The sequence below is a fragment of the Dryobates pubescens genome, chromosome 7 (genome assembly GCF_014839835.1).
Source record: "Dryobates pubescens isolate bDryPub1 chromosome 7, bDryPub1.pri, whole genome shotgun sequence".
NCBI classification, from domain to species: Eukaryota; Metazoa; Chordata; class Aves; order Piciformes; family Picidae; genus Dryobates; species Dryobates pubescens.
The window spans coordinates 16,186,005-16,211,016 of NC_071618.1; the positions used below are offsets into that span (position 1 = coordinate 16,186,005).

Genomic DNA, 25,012 nt, shown 5'->3' on the forward strand with positions numbered 1-25,012 from the left:
AGGAGCCTTCTCTTTAACATCTCAAGAAGCAGCTTTATACTTCTTCCAACTAAAAGAAATGTAGAAGATACTTGAAACCCAGTTTTAATTTACCTAGTAACGTCAGGTAATAAGCTTTTTTATGTAGCAATACTCTTAACCTTGGTCTGTGATAAAAGCTGTATTTCTTTCGATGTAACACTTTCAGTCTACCAACATATTTTTCTTGAACATTTTTTCAGTTTTATATTTTCACCTCCTTACCTGGATCTATTCCCATTCCCCTCTGCTACTGCCAGCTAACCACCTCACTTCTCCATTCTTCAGTGAGATTTGTACATGGCTGTCTGACCTTGCAAACACTCCTAAGGAAAGCAGGTACGCTCTTTATTCACTTGACTATATATGTGGTCACTACACTGTGAAAAGTTTGAAATAAATCCTCAGTGCTCCCTAAACTATTTCATATTCCAGTCAACCCAAAATGTGTGTGCTTCAACGTACACAGAAAAACAGTTCTAGCAGAGTGGACCGAAGATTGCTGTTAGCAATTCCAGCATCATACTGTGCTTGTTTCTCAGCAACATGGCTTTTCCTTCTACCTGCTTGCTATCCAGCCTGTAGATGCACTCCTCTGAACACTGGTGTTCACTGGTTGGTTTTGCTAGGCAAATAGGCACAGTATTTAGTAAAGCTTGAAGAGGTACAACTCTGTATATTAGGTAGTCCAACCATTAAGATAGTGCTTTTATGGTCACTTTTCAAGTGAAAGTTCCATCTAAAAATATTAGAAGACCACATGCTGAATGTAATAATAGGAGCTGAAGAAAATAAACCAAAACAACATTTAAAATATTAAACTAACTCAATAGTTTTTACTTCCAATGTGAGAAGGCTAGAAAAACACGTTGTGCTGACCATCAGATAACCAAAGGCCAGATAATGAACAACCGGACTCAAAATCCAGATGTATTCACACAGGCATTAACTGACCTCCCTGTGAAGAAAGATGAGAAATCCGCAGCTCAAAATGTCTGCAAACCCCATGACTGCAATTAACACAGAAAACCAGAAAGGTTTTATCCAAAGTTTTTACAGCAAAGCAGGAACTATGTGTAAGGCAACTGACTAGGGAACTAGTGAATCCAAACAGTGCCAGTGGAAGCTGAAAATTTACGCTTGTTACAAAAGAATGATCAAGTTGGTGCCTGCAAAACGAAGACATGACTACATACCAAGTACATTCATAGGAGCCAGAGCAATAAAAACAGTTGTCAGCAATTTCAGGATAATTCTTCCTGCTCTCAGAAAAAGAATGTTGTTTCAGTGGAGAAGAAAATACAAGGTAGGAAGTAAACAGCAAAGGAGTGAAGGCTACTGAAAGGAATCTGGGACAGAAGATGGAATCCAGGGACTCCCTGGTCAAGCAAAAGAAGCAGTGATGAAAGATTGGATACCTGTGGAGGATCAATAAGAAGACATTTATTTCCATTCAAAATATTTCATAAAGCTTTCTCAGAGAGTGAATGAGTTTCCTACAGTTGCTGAAGCAGAAAAAAAGAAAAAATAATAAAATAGAGGGGGTGGGGAAGGGAAGAAAGGGCCCCAGAGCAAATATTTGTTAAGAGTACAATATTCAATGTTTTCTAGTTGTTCACTTAATTGAAAAGAGCATGCTGCACACTAGCATATGTCACTGTTCAGAACAGCCCAAGGAATTCCCATGGTCCATGTATAGGTATCTTCTCAGGCAAAACAAAAGGATATTACTAAATTAATGAGACTGCAAGAACCCGCCAGCAATAGTTCACCTGTAACTGCTTGACGGAATGAATGGGCAAATCAAACCCATAAAATGAGCAGCATGTGTCAGCTTTCCATAATATCCATAGAATCCATAATACCCATAAGATGTGCCAACCTCAGGCTTCTTGCTCATTATGGCATGCATGGCCTGAAAACAAGGGACCACCAAGCAACCATCATTACTGAAAACGGTATTTTAGCGATACTGGCATGAGCAAAATATAACTGCTGATTGGTTGCAATTAGCTAGAATAATCCTGTTAGCATTAGCCCAACTGTTCATTTATAAATCTCTGCAAGCTAATTGTATTTGAAATTCTTTCTAACACTAACTCCTTTTGTATGGTGTTGAAAGCCTGCAAAACACTCATCAATTGAACAGCTGATATAACAAACAATCCTTTTTTCCCTTAACCCTTTGCAATCTCAATGTTATAAAAGCAGTTCTGCGTATCCACTGGATCAAACACTGACCAAGTTAACACATCATTTTATTCTCTTTCACAAGAAGCTCTATTCTCTTGCCATGGCAAGAGCCATATCTTAGCAAATACTGAGTCTTACTCTCTCTTGTCAATATATATCCCTCTAAGAAGAGTGAAGGAAAAAAACCAAACCAATTGCTACGGTTCTTTGTCAAGCTTATAATTTAAATTACAATATGCATCCATCCATAAAATTTAAAGTATATTTTCTTTTTTACTTATTGCTATTTAAATTGTACCAGATGAGTATTTTGGCAAGAAATACTTCGCTGAACCACAAATAGTTGGCCATGTTGTTTCAAATTACTGGGCAGTCCTTTTCAGCTTTGGATGAACTTTTTGATGACATTAAAATGGACAATACAGGAAATACAAAGAAGATTTCATTAAATAAATTTATTTGTTAAAATAATTTAACTCCAAATACAACTGCTGAGTTTGCATTGAGTTCTATGTACAATTCTTGTTTTATTTGAAACATCAAGGTTTAAACAACTGACATCGTTACAAAACAAACTGTTGCCCCATTTTAAGTTGCCAGTTGTATTAGAGCTCAACAATTAACTGTGAAATACATTAATTCACCCCTAGGAAACTCCAAATCAACAGCGTTAAGCCTGATTCCAGAAACCACTTCAGACTTTCTTCAAACCCTGATCAAGAATTAACAGATGCACAACAATGCAGATAAAAGCCTCCTGCAGTTGTCAAACATTTACTTTTGTTGTGGAGTTTCACAATTAAAGCCTAACCAGTGCTTTGAGAGCACACTGGCAAAACAAAAAATTAATTAAAAAAAAAAACAAAACCAAACATGCACAACCCCCCCCCAACCAAATGGCTGACATCTTTAGGCAACGTTCTATACAGGAAAGCAAAGACCAGTAGTTTTCCCACAGAAAAGTAATGGCAACTGTAGCATTGGGGTTAGGGAGAGGCTAAAACCAGAACAGAAAATGTCACCAAAAGCCTTTTGAAGCTCTGAAGGGGTGGGCGAGGGGATGGACACAACGGGGGAAAAAAAAACCCAAACCAAACCAAAAATCCCAAACCAAACCAAAATCCAATGTAATTATGTGTAATACCTTTATCAGATTCTGATTTGATTGCTTTGACTTTGTGCATTTTTAAGGGAAGGAGGAAACAGTTGCTCTCACTATCATAGCTTAAAAGAATAAAAGTTGCAACGTTTCTTTAAAAAAATAATAGAAACAAAACCAAACAACAAAACTGGAGAAGTGCTGTCTCTGTAGAAAAGTACAAAGCTCTACAAGAACAGCCAAAGGAAAAGTGGGTCTTTGGAACAAATCATAATATTTTAAGGCATGTTATAAGAAACTTTCAAAGACTATAATTGGTAATCCTATCAGGGTACAAATGAAACAATGACCCGAGACCAACGGCTCCCGCAGGGTGGTCACGCAGCTGCCGCGTGGCTCACGCACCTCCCTTGCTGCTACCCCTGTAGAATTGGAAAAAATCTCTGTCGAGTGCAACTGTCATTGATTCAAGCTCCACTATCTTCATGTTAGTGGAAATACAAATAGTGCATAACTACTTCCCCGGAACTATACAATGGAAAATATCACTTATGCTTTCCCCCCTGCCACGTTGTGTGGTAGCTTACATATGGCCTATGTTTTTGAAAATAGAAAAGTGTAACGAAGAAACAAGATTCCTGCTAAAAAATTTACTGTGCAATTTCTCCTTATATTGAAAGCCCATCTGTTTTTCATTACAAACTTCATCTTAGGCTGTTCATATTGTACTTCGTGCCACTTTCTTGGTTGAACAATCTGTGAGGCAAGATTTTAACATCTCTGTAAATAACATTGCATAACGTGTGCTTCCATCCAAATCGGTTTCAATTTGGGATTTGTTTTTTGTTTTGCCTTTTTTTAAGTGCTTATGCAGTGGATCTCACACTGACAAGCTGTTTTACAGATAGGTTGTACTACTCAGAAAATCATTTCCCAATCCAGATATTTTAAGCATTGAAATATCATTAGTATGATATCTCACATCTTGCTTAAGCATGGTGGCTGGCAGAGTGGGTGGGCAGGGGGTAAGAGAACATTCATACCATCTAGTTTAGGCATATAAGTCGTGTGACTCAGAGGACCAGAATTAAAAGCCTAAGTCTGCTATATAGTCAATGGAAAGAGGTAGGTGCCTCTAGGAGGGCGATTTGGAGCACCCAAAATGGGCATTCAGATGCCAGAAATAAATGGTGTGCCTATCTCCCTAAGAGAACAAAGTACAGTAACGGAAGCTGAGTAAGGTAGATGGGAAATGGGCTACATTGACGTTCCTGTAAGGCTTCATGTTTTGCGACATCTAATGCCCTTTGATACATCAACTGCGGAAAGATCTTGAAAGATTAAGGGCAGAGATGGCCAGTTCTCTTCCATTAGTACATGATTTCCTTTACTTATCATCCACCGAACTGTAATTACAAATGTTAAGGATACTTATGTATGAAAATCCGCAAAGCATTTTGTATTCAAGTTTCCTTTGTAGCAGATGATAGAGTTTTTAGGCAGTTCTGCAGATGGAGGCAAAACTCTTGAACCTAACTCCAGTTACGGCATTTCTAAGGGCCATATACACGCACACATACACGCTGAACACACATACACACACACACACACCCCAGCACCCCCGTTTGCACTCAGTAAAACACAAGGAACTACACTGTTACTGCACAAGATTGAAAAAACTCATGAATGCATGGTGTTACTTAGACCACAGGCTCAGTGACTGTATTTTTATGGCAAATTTTACCTATAAAAGATCCATCTCAAGACAATCTCTCCAGCATTTAAAATCTAAACATTGTGATTGAAAACTTGTCTATACTTTGATTGTAAGACTTCGGAATAGGTATTTCTGTGCCATTAGTCATGCAAATGATAAATACTTCACTGCTATGAAACTAGCAAGTCAGAGCTCGAGCATCCTTTCAAAATAAAACATTTGCTCCCACCATGTATCACTCCAATAATTGGGGCAACCTTTGAATAGTGTGCCAGGCAAGTAAAGAGCCATTTCCACACTCACCTAAGGAATTACAACCATAACTATTTCACCTCTGAACCAAATGATTTCACATGGCTATTCAATCTAAGTTTCCAACATTAAAGCTATCAAATAGCAAACTCGGTTTTTCAAAGGTTAGTTAGGGATCACACCAGAGAACGTAGCCCTTAAAGGCAAGAAAAACTGTTGTCTTTAATAAACTTAAAAATGCAGGATGTTCACACTGTCCCACGAGGTTTCTGCAGAAGGGAACATATGGATGCAACATGGCTTAATTTTCCTTACAAGATGGTACTAGTTAATCTATTAAAGTGTTCCTTGTTAGTAAGGCTCAGCAATTTTTTTTTCATCACAGTTGCTTCCTCCTGGTTCAGTAAAGTGATAAAGATGCTTCCTGCTTTGTAAACAGAGGGTTTGTTTGGCATTTGCAGACCAAAACCTGAAGCGAGCCTCCATTTCTGAGCAGCAAAATGAAAGATTTAAAACATTACAATGCCAGACTGTTTCTCCACCCGTTACTTGTTTTCAGATCTTGCCTCTCATTCCACACACTGATTCAATATTTTCCATTTTGAGATGTGGGATAAAGTGTAGAAATAATAGCATCAATTTTGAAAAAAACCCAAACTATATAGGTCTCTGGTAGCCTCTTCCTCTAACACTGTCAAAAGTTCTGGTGAAATCAATGTATTTGACTGAACAAACTTGGCCACAAGTGATAGCGCACATCCCGAAGCACAGTAAGTAGACACTGAAAGACTGGGCTCTCCTTTTGCACATATGCTAGCTGTGAATGGTCTTCAGAGATATTCTCTCCATTGCTTTTCTTTCCCATTTCCCAAAGTGTTCCAAGCTTCTTCAGAAGTGGTTGCTGTTGGTATCTGACACAACACAGGTACACTTGACTGGAACACCCTGTAGATCAGCTGGCTATGCCATGAAATTGCAGGTGCTCAAAGGGAAAAACTGGGTGAGATGTGGTCATATAATCCAATTATATTCAGAGTCAGTGATTGACTTTCAATGCTCAGCTCTGAGTTAATGTTGCTACTTCACTACAGATGTATTTCAAGTGACCCACAAACCAGGAAGTGAAGTAGACAGTTTTACCACCTTACAAAATCAAGTCCAGGTTAGGTCGTTTTCACTGCTATTGTATATTACATGCAGAACAGCATGGATCATCTTTGTCTGGCTGTGCTGCATAGTTCATTTGTCTAACAATTTCTGCAAAGAGCTCATCCACCATTGTTTTACTTTTAGCAGAGGTCTCCATAAAGGGGCAGCCCCATTCTTCAGCTAAGGCTCTGCCTTCACTCGATGATACTTCTCGTTCACTTTCCAGGTCCACCTTATTACCAACCAGGATTACTGGCACCTTCTCATACCTACAATTTAAGACAAAAACAAAAGCAAAAGCAACAGTTATATTTTAAAAATAGTAACATCCTAAATGTACCCCTCTCTTTGCAAACAGCATGGACCCAACAGGAAAGATATGTGGATGATGTATTTACAATTTTACGTTGAAATAATGGTTTGCATGTTTTGCATGCTACCAATTTGTTGCACATCTCTTCCCTTTTCTTAGAGTTCTAGGGAACGCTTCCTCCCCTGAATTTTCTTTCTCACCAGGCAATCTGTCAGCAACACTTCCACACTACAAAAGTTAGGAATAATAATATTTTACGCTGACAGTCTCAGCTAGGGTGTAAGAACCAGATGCATGTCTAATCCTCCCTCCAACATTAAGTTCTCCTCTGAACAGGGATGTTGCATTTCCTGCTTGAGATAAGGATGCATCATTCTCCTTTTCAAGGGTACACTTATCTTTGGTTGCTATATATGGAACTCTCAGATTAGCAATCAAAAGGAGGAAAGCAAAGGACTTACTAAATTCGTTGGAAATTTCAGGAAACATAGCCTACTTCAAGTATTGTATACACATTAAAATATTGTTATATAAAAGCATGTATTAGCTAATACAGAACATATAACACTCCCTTCCAACATTCACATCATTATGCCAATTAAACAAACTGAGGGAAAAAAAAAATAGTTCCTGGCAATGCTATTACAGTTCTGCTTCATAATCAACTTGGACAGCACAATAGATCATATAAGCTGCAAAGGAATGCATTACTTTGCACCTCCTTGTGAGGGGATCCTTGCCAAATGCTGTTAACAATTAAAATGACCTTTTTTTTTTTATCATCTTCACACGCATAAACCTTCAGACATGGAACTAAGTAAATGTTCAGTCAGTCAGGTTTAAAATTTACGTATTTGCAGCAGCAGAGGAGAAAACACTGGGCTTATCTCCAAAATACTCTTACATGAGTTTTCTCATGAAAGAAAGCAACAAGGACTGAGACAAAAGCTGATCGCGGTTTTTAGCACTTAAACTAAATAAAGATCTAAGAGAAACAAGAGGGTTCCCTCTTGACTTAAACTTGATTTTCTACTTCATAGTAGCTTATTAGTACTGCTTGGAGTCAAATCACTTGAGTAAGACTGAGCTGTGGACAGACAACAGTCCTAGTTGACACTTGCATCAGTTGAAGATGTCACTGTCCTTAAGCCACCTATTACTCGTTCTCCATCCCTCCCACTTGCCCTCCCTGCCTCCCAGGCAGGGCAGCCGAGCAAAACTGGTGCATGTTTCTCATCTGGTTGAGGAAAACATCCTGCAGCTTGGACTAACCTACCAGGCATGAATAAACTCAGTGGTCAAGATCCTGCAACTGGAACAGAGAATCTATGTGTTCCTGTTGCCTCTGCTGTAGGGCTGGTGGGATTCCAGAGTCAGAGAGGATACAAGGGCAGTAACTTCTCAAACCACCTCAGCAACTCTTATAGTACCATAGTAGTATCAAAAACTGTGCCACAGAATTTCAGCTGCATCTTATATTCTGTTGTATCTCTTTGCTAACTATGGGAATATAATTTAATCCACAGTTTAGGGCTGTGGTAAAAAATGTAGAGGATTCCCCTCACTATTTATTCTATCCTCTTTTACCATCTGAAGAGACACAATCCATTTCTTACTGTGGATACACAGTATTTAGCACAATGATACATTTGGAACTCCTGCAAAGCTAAGCTGCCATCAATTAAGTTCCAAAATACACACAAGCATCTTGAAATCTGTCCTCCTGCATTTAAACACATGACAGCAGTCTTTAATTATATAATATGGATGGCATTCAACAGATAAGAGATCAATTCAATATTTCTTTTTATATTTATTGTTCAGATGCATGGGTCCTGTTGTATTTATTGTACAGCACTAAGAATCCTTCAATGACAGGGGAATCAGATATGCCCTCAATGTACTTCTTGATATCTGAGGTCCCCAAACTTTCCCTTGTCAGCTCCTTCAGGTATTCTGTACCTTCTCAATTTTACCAGTGGGAAAACTGGTCAAATTCAAAACAGCAGTGAAGAAGTAGAGAAGCCGGAATTAAAATGCAAGATCGTCTTTCTCCTCGTTCTGCACGATCACTCCAATGTACTGAGAAGCATCAGGGAAAGAAAAACCCACACTTGCTGCAGATTTATAGCTAGTTCATCTGGAATGTTAGAGTGCTTAAAAAGGTTTAGGAACCCTCAAAAACCTCAGCAACTAAATATCCGAGGATGGGTCTAGGGTAAGTACTCAGCCACCTGGGAAGTGGAGCAGAGGACATAGTGAAGTTTTGTACCGCAGAACAAGGAACTGATGAGCTGACAGGACAGATATGAAAAGTCTAATTTAATTTATTTGCACAGAAACATCGAGGAACTATCATGTGGAACAGATAGAAGCACTGTCCTATATTGCTTTTTCCTGCTTTGCCTCTTGCATTTACCATATTCAATACCTATTTCACCACCTAAAATGAGATGGGAATTCTACAGCCAATGGCCTTACTAATTTTATAATCTAGATTCACCCAATAACCACTTTACAACATTAAATTGTTTAAGAAAATGTTTCTGCAAAACTCTCATTATGTCAAATGCCTCCTCACAGGACAATAATAAAAGTCACTCTTGCAAAATACATCCTTGTATTACCTAAACTTTGAGTACTCAGCTCTACAGAGAAAATACTTTATATATATACATATTCTGTGTAACATATCTTTTATATTTACACAATTATATATAAAAATATTTATCATTATGCCTGCCTATAATATATATAGAGAGATAAACTAATATACAAATACATATAAAAGTCAGTATCCACTACCCAGAATAATGGAGGTTGGAATATGTCAAATAATGGGAAAAACTGAGCAGAAGACTGGCTCCATTATGGTCTGGAGCCATTTTTAGTCCTGGTTCATTATTAGTCCTGCCAGATGCAAGCTGAGCATGGGACGAGAGAGACCAGACATCTGTGTATTGTATTTTCCAAGTATCAAGATGATGATGGAATGACTGTGTGTTGGACAGTACCACGTGTGAACTACAAAGTCTTTACATAAACATAATGGTTCCAGCCACTCATTGTCTTCATTCAGAGTCTCTAAGGGTCCCCATACTGCACTTCCCAGCTTTCAAGTTCTGGTTACACACCACGGAAATTCCAGCTCTTGTCTAAATCAAGTTCTACAAACTCTGAAGTTCAAGATGGCCCTTCAGCCATTACCTCCCAACACTGTCAGAATTTCCTGCCCTAATTAGTACCCTGGACAAATTTATTTTTTATGAGTATGGGCAAGATCCCTAGCTCAACACTGTCCTTGCTATAGCTGCTGATCTTGCCACAGATGACTTCTGCCTGCTCCTGGAGGCTCCAGTTCAATTTGCAGAGCTTTGGACTGGCCAGATACTGGCACACCCATTGCTGAGATGGTGTGGGGCAGTACAGGCCCACAATGGGAAAGGACAATGTCTCAGATAATTCTAATGAAATTTGAAGGGAATAACATAACCTCTTCCTCACAGACTCTTTGCCCTGTTGAATTGCACTGACTCAAGAGGAAGATAACTTCTTGACGATGGGAAACGGCCTTGCAATGCCCAAGCAGCAATGCAGAATCCTTCCATGCAACCATAAAAATCAAATACATTAATTCACAAATCCCTCCAAAAGCTTCAAGCAGAATCTTACCTACTCACAAATTCTTTCAGAATAGCAAGAGAGCCCAAAACCTCACCACCCATGCTAGAGTCCTGGAAGCCAGACTGTTGCTGCCATCACAGGATGTATGAAAGCACAGCTCAGCCCACTACAGGAGCTGGGTTGAGGTCTTGCCTTTCAGTGCAGCCCATCTCCCCCTGCCTGTCCCGTTAGTGCTGGAGAAGTGGTACAGTTCTGCTCATTCTTCCTGCAGCAGAAAGATACATTTTTCTCAGTACCATTGAAAATCTTTGAGCAGCATGGATCATTCCTAATGAAAAGCATGAGGGCCACATGAAAATGAGAACTGCTGCCAGCTTCTTCTGTATCAGTGCAGTGCGTATTCTAGGGCAAACATCATAGCAGAGCCTGTAAGAAATACACTCAAATGTAGCACAGGAAGGTTTGGCTTTATCAAGACCCCTTCAGGACCAAATTTTCACAAGACCAATTACACGTGTTTGCAGAACATGTTTAGAGAACAACGGACTTCACCCTATTTGAACAATCTGTCCTAAGCTCCAATATGAGAGATACCAAGCAGTGGTGACACCTGAAAAGATAACACAACTGCCCTCATTTATGGCCCTGTGAAAGACACTAGTGCAGAGTTAAATACCATCCTGTCTAGGATGCTGTACTGATGCGATACAGTCATTGCTCCATTAAAGACAACTGGCATGTATTTCCCAGTCCTAGATAACTATTCAGTGCTAAATCTCACCCTGTTATCCATCTTAAACAAGCCTTTGGGCCCAGCAGGCCACAGTAATCCCTCAGTTTTCCTGAGCATGAACACCATAGCCATGTGGAATCAATAAATACTGACTGTAAATGTTTTATGTGGCCCAGCTATGCACCACTGACCACACAGCCTTTCCATGTCACGCAGCAATAAATAGCTTCTAAATTTTACCCTCACACACCGCGTACACCATCCACATTTCTGCTCAGATTAATAGGTGTATTTTGAATAACACCTTAAATCACTTAGAAAACCTCAGTGTGAATAGCATGTAAATAATGGCCAGAAAATTTTACCTCTCTTCCTACCTCAGACATCCTATCTGAATCTCTTTCACAAGGTACTTTTCAGATTTCTGGTTAGAGCTGACATGGGATAAAGATAGAAATAAAGATGATATGCAGTGAGAACACATTTAAAATGAACAGTGGTAAAAAAATATGTACACCAAGGCAAATAAAAAGATCCAGTTCCCTTAAACTGTACCAGAGATGGCTCAGTACCCCTTATCTCGGAGTGCAAGGGAAAAGTGAGCTGAACCAGCACAGAAGACGACATTAGAAAATTTAAACAGGTTCCTACTTTCCCATTTCACAGTCTGGAAGAGTTGCATCTTTTCTAGAATTTTTTCCTGAGCTTCCCATCAGAGCCAAATATGTTCAACTAAAGTGCCAAAACTTCCTGTGTAATAAAAACAAACTGTAAGGAAAAAAAAAAGTATATACTTAAAGACTACTTCCTGTAACTAGCTTAAGTTCCATTGAAGTTTATGGAAAGATGTATGATTTCTGGCTTTACATGTTAGATACTGGGACCACTGGAATGTAACTATGATAACTATGCCTAATCATCAAAAGGTGTCTCCGGTACTCAACCAATGTTATCACCTTCTTCTACATGCAGGGTGTCTTTTTCTTAAGAATATATTTATGGATTCAGAGATTGCATTGGGTTGGAAGGGACCCTTGAAGGTAATCTTGTCCAACCCCCCTGCAGTGAGCAAGGACACTTCCAACTAGATCAGGCTGCCAAGGGCTGCATTGAGTCTGAAACTACCACTTTTGATAGCATTTCACACAGCGAAACAACCTAAGGGATAAATATATTATGGACAATGATACAAATAGTATCAGAAAGTCAGTAAAAATAATTATTCTTCATTTTAGACATTAAAAAAAAAAAATCTTTCTATTTTGGTAGTCTTAAAAATTTTAACATTAGGAGTTAAATCAACATCAGGGGCTCTGTTTACAGAGCTATACCTTCTTCCATGGTGTCCAGCAAATACACAGCAATGAAGATGTGCCTATGCTTGTATACATGTATAGAATGTATCAGGAGATAGATATGTATATCTAAAAGTAAGTAGGTTTCTGCAAAGTTTGAGCACCTTGTTCTCTAATGAAAATTACTACAGAACCCCTGTACCCCCCCCCCACCATTCTGAAGCAAACAAGTCATTCCAGCTTAACAATTAATTGCATTTAATATTCAGTTTTGCGAGCTATATCATGTAAGGATTTAACTACTTAAACCACAACTCAACTAAAAAAAAGACTCTTAAAATATTTTTTATAAATAAGTAGGTGTTAAAGAGCTTATTGGAAGTCCCATTGCAATTAGGTGGATGAGTCATGAATTAGTTTGCTATAAAGAACAGTGTATGGCCTAATTGCAGGACTGGGGATCTAATATTTTGTTCTGAGCTTTGACATGAACTCCTTATACAGCCTTTGGGAAACAAAACTCTTCAAATGGATAGACTGAGGTATATAAAGTCAGGATAATTGAACTTACTCATAGGGCAGCAAATTAAATAGTAATTGTAAACCAACATGAAGACTAATATTAGAATAATAAACAACCACCACAACATATCTCTTTTGAGGAGGTTTCAGAAGCTATCTTTGTTCTTACACATGAAACCTTCTGGAAATAATCACCTCAATTTAAATAAAATACTTGAAAACCAGCTCAGTTCTGTGGTTCTTATAGTAAGCTCACAATTTGCAGTTTAGTTTCAAGGTTTAGGCAAAGTCTCAACCAGTATCAGTTTTGCTGAAATTGTTTGGCAGGCTTACCCTTGGTACTGTGCCTGTAAGAAATTAAATAGTTCTCTTTCAAGTGAAAGCCCAACAACAACAAAAACCCCCAACACCCAATGTAAGGAGCATTATACATACATACACAAACACACACACATACTAACTTCCATGATGCTACTATAAATAGTTTTCAACCCAAGCATTTGACACATTATTTCCAGGCATCTTACAGCTTCGATAATCCAAGGAACAAGAACTGTGTATGGTACTATCCCATACATATACACAAAGGCCATATAATACACCTGTATTTCTTTGCTGTAACAGAAGCAACAGAATGATGTACACAATTTCTCTATGGAAAACACCAAAGAACTCTCCAAGGCATTGCCAATCACTTCAGGAAAAAATTGTATCCATAGAGGATTTTCCACATTTATGATCTCATGGGGTGCCAAGAATAATGATAAACTCCTTCCCTGTGTTCAGCTTGCTTTGGTAATTCACTGCTTCAGCTAAGTCACCCAACTAAATGGTACAATAGCAAGAATATCTGAAAATTCAATGGCCCACCAGCACTACTATGGGATAAGAGTTTGCTATTCGCTGAAGGGAAGTCCTAAAGAAAAAACCCTGATCATCAAGATGTTTGGAAGATCTTTGCTCTGAAGGTTTGCAGAACTCCACGAATCTTTAAACTATGTTTAATGACATTATCAGTTCCCCTCACAGTAAGGCTCTGGCCTAGGAAGTGACATCCAAACAGGACTTCAAGTGCTGGGGATGATAACAGAAAGCCAACAACATGACTAACTGGAGTTCTCATCTACTGGCATTTAAGATACCTTAAAGCCTTCACAATCAAGAGATTAGCTCTCACTTCAAGCAGGTGTGACAGTTTCAGGCTATGCCTTTAAAAGTTAGCTGCAGATTTTCGAGCAGAAGAGTGAAGAAGTATAAACAATTCACAGTTGGGTGTAAAAAGGAAAACAAAAGATTATTCTAAGCGAATTTCATTGGTCAGATGTGAGATGGACCCTTAGCAATATCTGACATCCCACCTCATTCCTCTCCGTCACTGGCTGCTTTCTGCTCTGCTGGGAAAGGATCTTATTGCTACTGACCTTGAGATAAGAGCACTAATGACGCTTTTTGAGCTAACAGAACTCTCTAACATCTCTTTCTCTTATCTTCTAATTAGACAAAAAGGGAGGGGGAGAAAGCACAGCAGTTACCCCTGCTCCTTTTAGGGTCCCAGAAGGTTCAGAGGGGTTCCTATGCAGGACACCAATTCCTAGTATCTATCATTAAAATTTGTATCTAACACTGAAGTCTATTATCAAGCCTCTAAGTTACATATCTATCTGCCTAACAGCAGGTTTGCTGTAAGCATACCCCAAAAAATATTTTAATACTTGGGTTACCTCTTTATGCCAATCAAAATTCTCATAAAATCAACCACCACCATCACCTTGTTGGAATCCTGAGGTGCTTGTCACATTTAGCAACAAAAAACACTGGAATCTGCAAAGAATTTTCCATTCCTTGGTATAGTTTAATATTGATAACCACAAGTTTCAATGCTACATAAAATGCAAAGCAAGTGTTTAATCCAACTTTTTCCATCATAACTAATTCTCTTTCTGCTAAGTGCAACAGGAAAATCAGAATGTCCTACAAAACAGAGATTCTTAAAAGTCGACCAATTTTACTTAGTTCCTGACTCTATACTTAGTTTGCATTAAAAGAAGCTTAGTTGTCAAGAAAACTATGAACAGATTATGAGGCAGAGTATGACTGCTTACCTATGAAGTTATTGCTCAAAGTTTTCAGACACTGAAGATGAACACCTGATTTATTTTAAAAGCTGTTGCTACTGGCTGTAGGAATGGTTGAACATCTTGAAAGTTAGGCCTCATATTTAAGTACTTCAAATTTGTGTCTGTAAATGAAAAACATTTTAATGACTGTATAGCTTTCTGACCTTCAGTATTTTTTCAGCTGTATGTCATACTAAAGTTCATTCCAATAACATGAGCACAACCGGGTACGTCAAGGTTTGCAGCACCTACCAAGTGGAGCCACGGAACACATGGAAGATACTAAAATTAAGATTTGCAAGCCTTTAAAAAGACAATTCTTTAAAGCAACTCTTTTGCAGACATAAGCACTTACTGAACTTCATCCTCTGAAACACTGCAGAAAACATTAAACATAGAATACATACATAGAATACATAGAATAAACCAGGTTGGAAGAGACCTTCAAGATCATCGCGTCCAACCCATCAACCAATCCAACTCCGCCCAAGCAACTAACCCACAGCACCAAGCACCCCGTCAAGTCTTCTCCTAAAAACCTCCAGTGATGGTGACTCCACCACCTCCCCAGGCAGCCCATTCCAATGTGCAATCACTCTTTCTGTATAGAACTTTTTTCTAACATCCAGCCTGTATCTCCCCTGGCGCAGCCTGAGACTGTGTCCTCTTGTTCTGGTACTGCTTACCTGGGAGAAGAGACCAACATCCGTCTGTCTACAACCTCCCTTCAGGTAGTTGTAGAGAGTAATAAGGTCACCCCTCAGTCTCCTCTTCTCCAGGCTAAGCAACCCCAGCTCCCTCAGCCTCTCCTCATAGGGCTTATGTTCCAAACCCCTCACCAACTTTGTTGCTCTTCTCTGGACTTGTTCCAGCAAGTCAACATCCTTCCTAAACTGAGGGGCCCAGAACTGGACACAGTACTCGAGGTGCGGCCTAACCAGTGCAGTGTACAGGGGCAGAATGACCTCCCTGCTCCTGCTGGCCACACTGTTCCTGATGCAGGCCAGGATGCCATTGGCCCTCTTAGCTGCCTGGGCACACTGCAGGCTCATGTTCAGTCTACCGTCGACCAGCACCCCCAGGTCCCTCTCAGCCTGACTGCTCTCCAGCCACTCTGACCCCAGCCTGTAGCTCTGCATGGGGTTGCTGTGGCCAATGTGCAGAACCCGGCACTTGGATGTGTTAAATCTCATGCCGTTGGACTCTGCCCATCTGCCCAGCCTGTCGAGGTCCCTCTGCAGAGCCTCTCTACCCTCCAGCAGATCAACTCCTGCGCCCAGCTTGGTGTCATCAGCAAATTTACTGATGATGGACTCAATGCCCTCGTCCAGATCATCAATAAAGATGTTAAAGAGCAAGGGGCCCAGTACTGATCCCTGGGGCACACCACTGGTGACTGGCTGCCAGCTGGATGTGGCACCATTCACTACCACTCTCTGGGCTCGGCCCTCCAGCCAGTTCCTAACCCATCTCAGTGTGCTCCCATCCAAGCCATGGGCTGACAGCTTGGCCAGGAGTTTGCTATGGGGAACGGTGTCAAAGGCCTTGCTGAGGTCCAGGTAGACTACATCCACAGGCCTCCCCACATCCACCAGGCGGGTCACCTGATCATAGAAGGAGATCAGGTTGGTCAGGCAGGACCTGCCCTTCCTAAACCCATGCTGGCTGGGCCTGATCCCTTGGCCATCCTCTAAGTGTTGCGTGATTGCATCAAGTGAGAGGAGAGCTGACAGCCATGTACAAGATGCGGGCTCAGTTCCATACCCTGGTACAGACTTCCTGTGCAATTTCTAGCAAGTCACTTGAACTCTGTACCTCTCTTCTCCATCTGAAGAAAATGACCGTTGTCAGCTTTAACCTCTGTGACAGGTAAACGCTTCTGAGATCTTCCATTCTTAGCAAAGGAGACAATCTGAACATCTGTTGTGGGTTTAAGAAACTGGGATGTCTTAACCGTAGAGACCGGGGGCTAGAAAGGTCCAGAGATGGACGTTGCAAAGTGTCATCTATGTTATTCCCATCCTGTAACGCCTGCATCTTTCCTTTATAAAGGAACAGCACAAGCTGTTCAGCCCTTTTTATCCCTCTCTCTTTTCCCAGGTGGGTGCAGACAGTTATATCTGGTTTTTGAGGGAGGCTTGCTGCCTGGCTTGGCCTTGGGAAGGCTAATATTTGGCTGTGCCATTTGGCCTGGTGGGGGAGAAGGCAGGGAGGTATGGCAGGCATTTGAGGCCTGGATTTTGGCCTGGTTTGGAGGGAGGCTTTGGAAATTTTTGGCCTAATGAGGTTCTGTGGTAGGCTCAGATAAGGGAGCTGGGCTGAGGTTGAATATGAATTTGTGTACTGTGTATGTTTTTCTATTGTGGTATACAATTGGGAATAGTACTTCCATTTAAATTTCCAATTCTTTCCAATCCTGTGTGGAGCATTTTCATTACTCCTCTGGGGAGGCATAAAGCGTATCTCTCTTGCTCCCTAAACCTAAGGCAACATCTTCAAGGACACATTAGCAGTTTTGCTTTATTTCCAAGAGAATATTCTGCATACTAGCTATTCTCAGCAGTAACCTATGTAACACCACAATTCTTAGGTTTTCTTTACAACTATTGAGAACAGATATGTTAGGGCAGATTCTGTGCCAAGACTAAACTTCCCAGCAGGAAGAATAAAACTATTGGATTAGGCATGTGTCAGACCATAAGCAAGAATACCAGCCTGGGGGACAAAGCTGAGGTTGTTACCTCACTTCAGTACCACTGGCTTGAGCAAAAGCTGTAAGGGTCTACAATAACTTAAAACATACGCTGACATTGAGGGATTTCTCCTCCCCTTGCCTCTCTGCACAAAACTTCTACAAGATCAAAAATCCTTCTTATTCTGGCAGTGTAGGAGTGACCAGGTACCTTGCAGAGGCAATGAAAAATGCAGACAACTGTTTAAAGCAATATAAGCCTCTTGCACACCACACAGCAAATCTATGGATTCTAAGATTTTGATATTTTTATTAATTGTTGTATTCATTACCTGTTATCTAACAATACATGCTTTGTCACAGAAAATGTCTCAGAAGTTTCTCTCTTGACATGCAAACTTTAGATGAATTACTGCTATGTTTTAAAATATACTGTAAGCTTACTGCATAAGGAAGCATTGACAAAGGTGGGAGGACAAGAAGGAAAGCAACCACATTTACACCAATTTGGATACATCAAAGTTTATGCCTGTAGCTGGGTTAAAGAAAAATCTGAGACAAAGATATTGCTGGTATTTCATTTGGAAAAGCTTCAGCACCATCCAGCCCTTCTATAAAGCACAAACTTTGGGAAGCAATTTATGAGGACAGTGGTAGGTCTAGTTTTTTACAGATTCAGTCAATGTTGGTATCTAAAGCTCTATTTTTCTCCTTCTGCCTATAACTCTTCTCACCATTGTCCAGTTCACAATTAGGGGTGAGTACATGCCAGTTTCTTCTACAACTGGAGCACTGACAGGGTGTCTTCCCACCAACAATTCAGACAGAACTTAATAATTATTGTTTTCTAATTAATTTCAGATGTCAAACTACAGAACCAACAGGGCAGCAAGGGACCTTGGGGGTTCTCTTAGTTCAATCCCCTACCCAGAGTAAGGTCAGCCAGGAGATCTCAACCAGCTTGCTCTGGGTCATCTCTAGTTCAGTCTTGAAAACTTCTAAGGACAGACCTTCCACAACCTCTTTGGGAACCTCCAGTAGAATGTTAACTTAGTAACTTTGATAGAATTCAAAACTTACTGGCAGGCAACAGCGGAAGATGAGACAAGCAGATAAATGAGTTGCATAAGGCTTGTTTCCATAGAAAATGAGCTATTAAATAAATGCCAAAACTATACAGATACTTAGAGTTATTTGTTTATGTAGAGGAACTGATAATCATACAAGACTCAAGATAGAGAGATATAGTAGAATTATGAAAGCAGAGTGAGTTAACCAGATTCAAAAGAATTAACTAAAGAACAAACATAAGTTAATAAGAACTTCAATCTCTTGATCCTTATTTAAATTATAGAAAGCAAAACTTTAGTGGATACACAAAAGTAAAAGTTTGGCTAGCACAAACAGTCAAATGCATATGCATTTCAAAAGGGCCAGAAGGCTACATTCCTGTAAGGTATTATGTCACTCTTCAAAGCAAACACACTCTTGTATTCCTTCAGCCAATTTATAATCACTGATAAAAATCCTACTATAACACTTATTTAAACTATTCTAATAGGATTTTCTCTAGCTAATTGAAAATACACTTTTACAGTCTTCAAGAATAGGACTAACAATTAATTCAAAACCTTCTTAGTAGCATCATCTGCTTCCAAAGGATTAGAGCTCAGAAATGACTGTGTTGTGCCGTCCAGTCAGAACCACACAGAATGCCACAGTTCCTTCTCCATGTTGAGGTAAGGACCTTCTTACTCCAAGAAGTCAGCTGCAGATTTTCAGCAACACCAAGATCTAGCTTTTGAAAACATATGCAAGCCTGGGTCACAAGATTCACCTCTGACAATTTGATTACCACCATCTGGTCTGTAGAACTGAGCATTACTTATGGATGCAAACTGCATTTCCACAGTGGCTTTTATTTAAAGTATTTGACCTTTTCCAGTGAACCTTTCTTCAGGTCACTAAAACTCAAGAAAAAGTAAAATAAAAAGAATGGATTAAGAGGCAAACAACCTGGCACAAGTTTCTGCATTTTTATCAATCCCTGTGTAGAAGCTAAGTCAGGTAGATACCAGAGTTTGTATGATATTGCACAGTCTGAAGAGAATTTGTGTTTCTAGCACATAACAGATGCTTCTTTGTTGCCCTAGTAACCAAAGAAACTACAGCCCTAATGTCCTTCAAGCTAATAAAAATATCCTACAATGCATGAAAGAAAACTCTGAAAAGAAAATGGTCTGTTGAGACAGCTTTTCCTCACAATGGCATGATTAGGTTTCAGAAGACAAATTATTTTACAGAAACTCTAAGCAAGTGGCCAGACTCGTATAAATGAACACATTTATGAGAAAAATAGTACAACTTCCATAAGTTTCTTTTTTACTTCAGAAGTAGTATTATGACTTTATATCCTTTTGACTACAGTCAAGCCTCCTTTTAATAAAATTTGTCATCAACAGAGAAAGAACAGAATCTAAAGGCCTTGACTAATTTCATTAGCGGATGCTCTGAAAGTCTCTTCACTCTTGTGGAGTTTCTACCAGAACATCTGACCTGGGAAAGAAAAGCTTTCTGTCACGACTTCACAAAGTCGTTATTTCTTGTCTTACAGAATAATTTACCTAATTATCATAAGCTTGGTTCAAATAATTGGAATGTTTGAATGAACAGGTTTTCCTCTCGTTTTCAGAAGTGACCTCCATCTTTAACAACTCAACTTTGTAAATCGGATTCAAAAAACCAGCACATCAGCTAATTAAATGAAACGGTTTCCATATCTAAAGATGAATATATTAAGATAAGAGCTTCCAAAGGCATTGTGCAGGAGGTGGCTTGTTCGTTTGCTGGTTTGAGCCTTTTTTTGGTTTTGGCTTACCTGAAAGTATAAAATACTGCTCCCAGTATGCAACCAGTCTCTGAGATCAATATAAAATATGATTTACTGATAACCTCTCTATTTTGAGCACAATTTTCAGAAATAATTTTCTTATGAGCTTTTTTCATTCTGCCTACAGTAAAACAAGTTATCAATTGAGGAAAAACTGACCACTTCATTCTAAATCAATGTGAAAGACCTGGAACTAAAGTTCACGCTTCTAGTATTCAGGACTATCCTAGTAAGAATTTGTTCATGAAATTACATCAAATGTAGGCTATCTAGTACATGCAACAGTAAAATTAAGCATTTTATTCTTCCTTATGTGTGTGCATGTGTATGTCAAATCTAACATTTGAGTAACTTAAAATGAAGACAGCTAAAACGAGGAGCTCAGATATACTCATCATCTCAGATGTTGAGCCACTTATGTTTTAACTACCATGTAAATGTTAATTTCTTTGGGTCTAGGTTTAAAAAAAAAGCTACCTTTTCCCAGAATGGTTTTACCAACCTGACAGCCATGTTGTTGTCTATGAACACACTTTTTGGCACTCAATCACTTTGAAGACAATTTCATCTTGTATACATTAACATAAGATATTAGGCCACGCCTTGCAACAGCAAGGTCAGCTTCCAGGATTCCGTCATCACACCACCACATGTCTGGGGCTTTGGGTACCTGGCTGCTTTGGTTGGTGCTAAAGCTATGTCAGCAATGGAAAGGGTAGAGTGGGGTCAGAGTCTAAGCCTCCTGGCTGTTGCTATTCCCTAGGATATGGCAGCACCTCCATACTGGCATTTTGTTGGTGGCTGTATACTAGCTGACGGCCTCTGTCACCCAAAATGATGGCTACTCAGCTGAACTGATGTAAAGGATGAGCTTTGCTAGCTGGCAGACAAAGCAATATGTGCATGCATGTTAAAAGTGGGAAGGAGAAAGGAAAAAAAAAAAAAAAAAAGGAAAGAAGAAAAAAACCTTCACAAAACAAGAGGGAGAATAAAAACCAAACCAGGCCAACCTAAATAATTTAATACATTGCAAATTCCCACATAGACACTAATTTTAATATTCTTAAATTAGGTAGAAAATAACGATGTGGCTTTACATTTGTTTAGCCAAACTTGTTCAGAAAGTAACTTAGTGACCACATTTTTATATGTGGACAACGCCTGTTTTAAGCTATTTTAAACAGATACTGCAGGTGAAATCCACATACTGATTTTTGTCCTGGCTCCCGACCTCACAGGCTGGAAGACTGAAAAACCTCTCTGCACATATTTGTGTATATATACAGACATTTTATCTGTCTCTCTGGGTAAGTAAAGTGGCAGCATTTAGGCAGGTAACAGTTTGTGAAAGATACTAAACTATAGCACACTTTGTTTTATTCTGAGAAAAACTAGTACCCCAATATTTAAATGTCTGTCACATTCTATGTACAGAAAAGATGATAGTTTGCATACTTAACCCTCAAAGCTGACAGGACAAATGTTAAGGAAATATTTGAGATCGATTTCTTTTAAGAAAGAAAGTATTTAAAGGTACCACATGCCTTAGTGCCCATTACAACTTCTTCTTTGACTCACTAATTGGTAACTAGAATTTCCTGAAAATAGTCCACTAATTATTTTTTCCACATTAAGTTGTCCTAATGCAGAAAGGCCACTTCAATTAATACAAAGGTGTGTTATGGGGGTGTGAAGCCCAGACTGTTCCCAGTCCTTTTAATCTAACCACATTTCTTGCTGACAGACAGAAAGTCTTTCAAAGGAAGGCGTTTTGATCATCTCTGGGAGAAGAATGTAGACTTCAATTACCAGCCCAATTATCCCAGCTAGTAAGGTAATGCAATTGCTTAATTTTAGAGCAATAAGGGACTTTAAAGGTGTGCCTTCTCATCTTTCATCTAAGACTAAGCTTTCCATTGCCCCTCTCTGGCAGAGGAAGCTACTATGATGGCAATCACTACTTCTGAATAAAAACCATCTGGAAGAGAATTCAACATATGCTAAGATTGGTGTTTTCACACTTTTAGGTGATTTGTTTTCTCCTTGAATATGTTAATCTTTTTTATAAAAGGATGCTTTTTTGTTAAATCCTTTCCTGTATTTCATGTAGGCCACCTTCAGGTACTGGAAGGCTGCTATTAGGTCTCCCTAGAGCCTTCTCTTCTCCAGGCAGAACAGACTCAACTCTCTCAACCTGTCTGCACAGGGGAGGTGCTCCAGGCCTCTGATCATTTTCATAACCCTCCCCTGGACACACTCCAGCAGTTTGATGTCCTTATGCTGGGGACACCAGAACTGGACACAGTACTGCAGGTGGGGTCTCACAAGAGCAGAAGGAGAGAACCACCTCCATCTTCTGTCTGGTCACACTTCCTTTGAGGCAGCTGAGGATGTGGTTTGCCTTCTGGGCCACAAGTGCACAATGAATAAATTCTTGAGAATCCATGGAAAGAGTAAGGAGTAAACTTTTTCTTCTCCAAAATCCTATTGTCTTTCCTATGTTGAGTCTACAAGTTAGCAATTCTTCTCAGAGGTAAAAAACTTTGTAACCACATTTTTTTCCTCAGCCATGTCCACATCAAGCCTAGGGATGTATCAATAAAACCCTGCAATGGTATGCAAATTGCCCTCCTTCCTTATGATCCAGAGCAATCTGTATCTTTGAAGTTAAAGTATCCTGATCCCAACTTTCCATACATTTTATTTCCCTTTTCAGACAGTTATATTGTAAACTTTACTAGGTAAAAACTGAACTGTGGATTTGTTCAATCAAGGAATTATGAAAGTAGCAAGAGGAACAAAACAGGACAGACCACCTTTCCACCATTAGATCAGACAACCATGATGCTTATTCTGATATAACATTTGGCCAGGTAATGGTATTCTGAATGTCTGCTGTAGTTCAGTAGTATGACTAAGGGTTCATATTGTCTTCAAGTGCCAGTCACTTCCTTCCCTTGAGAAAGGGCCCTGATTTTAGTTAAACATTTACATTATGTCTCCAGTCTATAAACCATTATAGCTGACTAGCAGTTGAACTCTTGGCAATTACAAATGTAAACAACAGTGTAAATCAAAAAGATGAAATGAACAGCAGCTCTAGTCCATCAGGAAGGCTGTCCAAGGACCGCATTTGCTCACTACAGGTCCTGAAAACCACCTTCATACAGATGCAGAGCAAGTCCAGCAATCTTCTAATTATGTGACTAGGGGAGAATCTGAGGCACAGGACCTGGTGGCAACAGGACTATCTCTGCAGTAATGCCAGTAAAAGCTGGTACTGAGAGTGGTAACAGGAACAGCATTCCTTGCCAACAGCTGCTGATGGGTAAGCAAGCATCTGACTTTGGCTGCTATGAAATCTGGTTACAGGGAGCACTAGAAGCAAAAGGGCTACTAAAAGCTTCTAGATGGTAAATGGATTCATCAGAAATTTGCAGCAGCTACATAATAAGATGGTGATACTTTTGTAAGTAACAGAGGTTACACAATTCCAGATAGCAAATGATAGTGTGTAGAGTGCCAAACTAGAGGCAAGAGCATTAGATATCCATTCACAGAGTCCAGGCAAAATGGTAGTCTTTTTTGTAATACTATCTTTAAAGGCAGCAGAAGATTCTTCAAACCTATCCCATCAAAATGCAGCCACATCAACAGGACAGCCTAGCTTCTCCCCAGTTTGAATCCAATTTGGGAATATTCGAATTGAGTGACATTCCAGAATGAGTCACCATGCCTGAATTTCCTGGAACATCGCTGAGGAGCAGAAAGCTGTAGATTCCCCTGGAGGGAAGAGGGACCCAGGACAGCTGGTCAGTATTCAAGGACCACCTCCTCTGTGTCCAGGAGCTATGTATACCAACAAAGAGAAAAGCATCTAAGAATGCTAGGAGGCCTGCCTGGATGAGCAGGGAGCTACTGGACACACTATTACTTAAACAGAAACTCTACAGGAAGTGGAGGGAGGGAAGGACAGCTAGAACAGGGGGTATATAAGGAAGCTGCCCGAGCAGCAGGAGACCTGGTTAGGAAAGCCAAAGCAGAGTTTGAATTGAATCTGGCCAGGGAGGTTAAAGGGAGCACTAACTTCTGCAGGTATATTAATGGGAAGAAGACAACTAGGGAAGGTGTGGGGCCCCTCAGAAAGGAAACTGGTGAAATGGTCACAAGTGATGTGGAAAAGGCTGAGGTACTCAATAACTTCTTTACCTCAGTCTTCACTGCAAGGGCCTCTAGCCACACTCCTGATGTCATGGAAGACAATGCCAGGGACGGGGAGGAAGAACTGCCCATCATAAGTGAAGATCAGGTTCGTGATCACCTGAAGAACCTGAAAGTGTTCAAGTCCATGGGACCCGACGGGATACACCCATGGGTACTGAGAGAACTGGCAGATGA

The 25,012-nt window shown here is 39.8% G+C and overlaps 1 protein-coding gene across 1 annotated transcript in view; it reads right to left on the reverse strand.

The window, feature by feature from the left end:
• Positions 1-2,651: 2,651 nt before the first annotated feature.
• RAP2A (RAP2A, member of RAS oncogene family) overlaps positions 2,652-25,012 on the reverse strand; it is a 39,178-nt gene continuing 16,817 nt past the window's right edge. Inside the window, exon 2 of the mRNA XM_009910337.2 lies at positions 2,652-6,697. Coding sequence (XP_009908639.2) covers positions 6,460-6,697 — 238 coding nt within the window. The 3' untranslated portion in view covers positions 2,652-6,459. The remainder of the gene's footprint in view (positions 6,698-25,012) is intronic.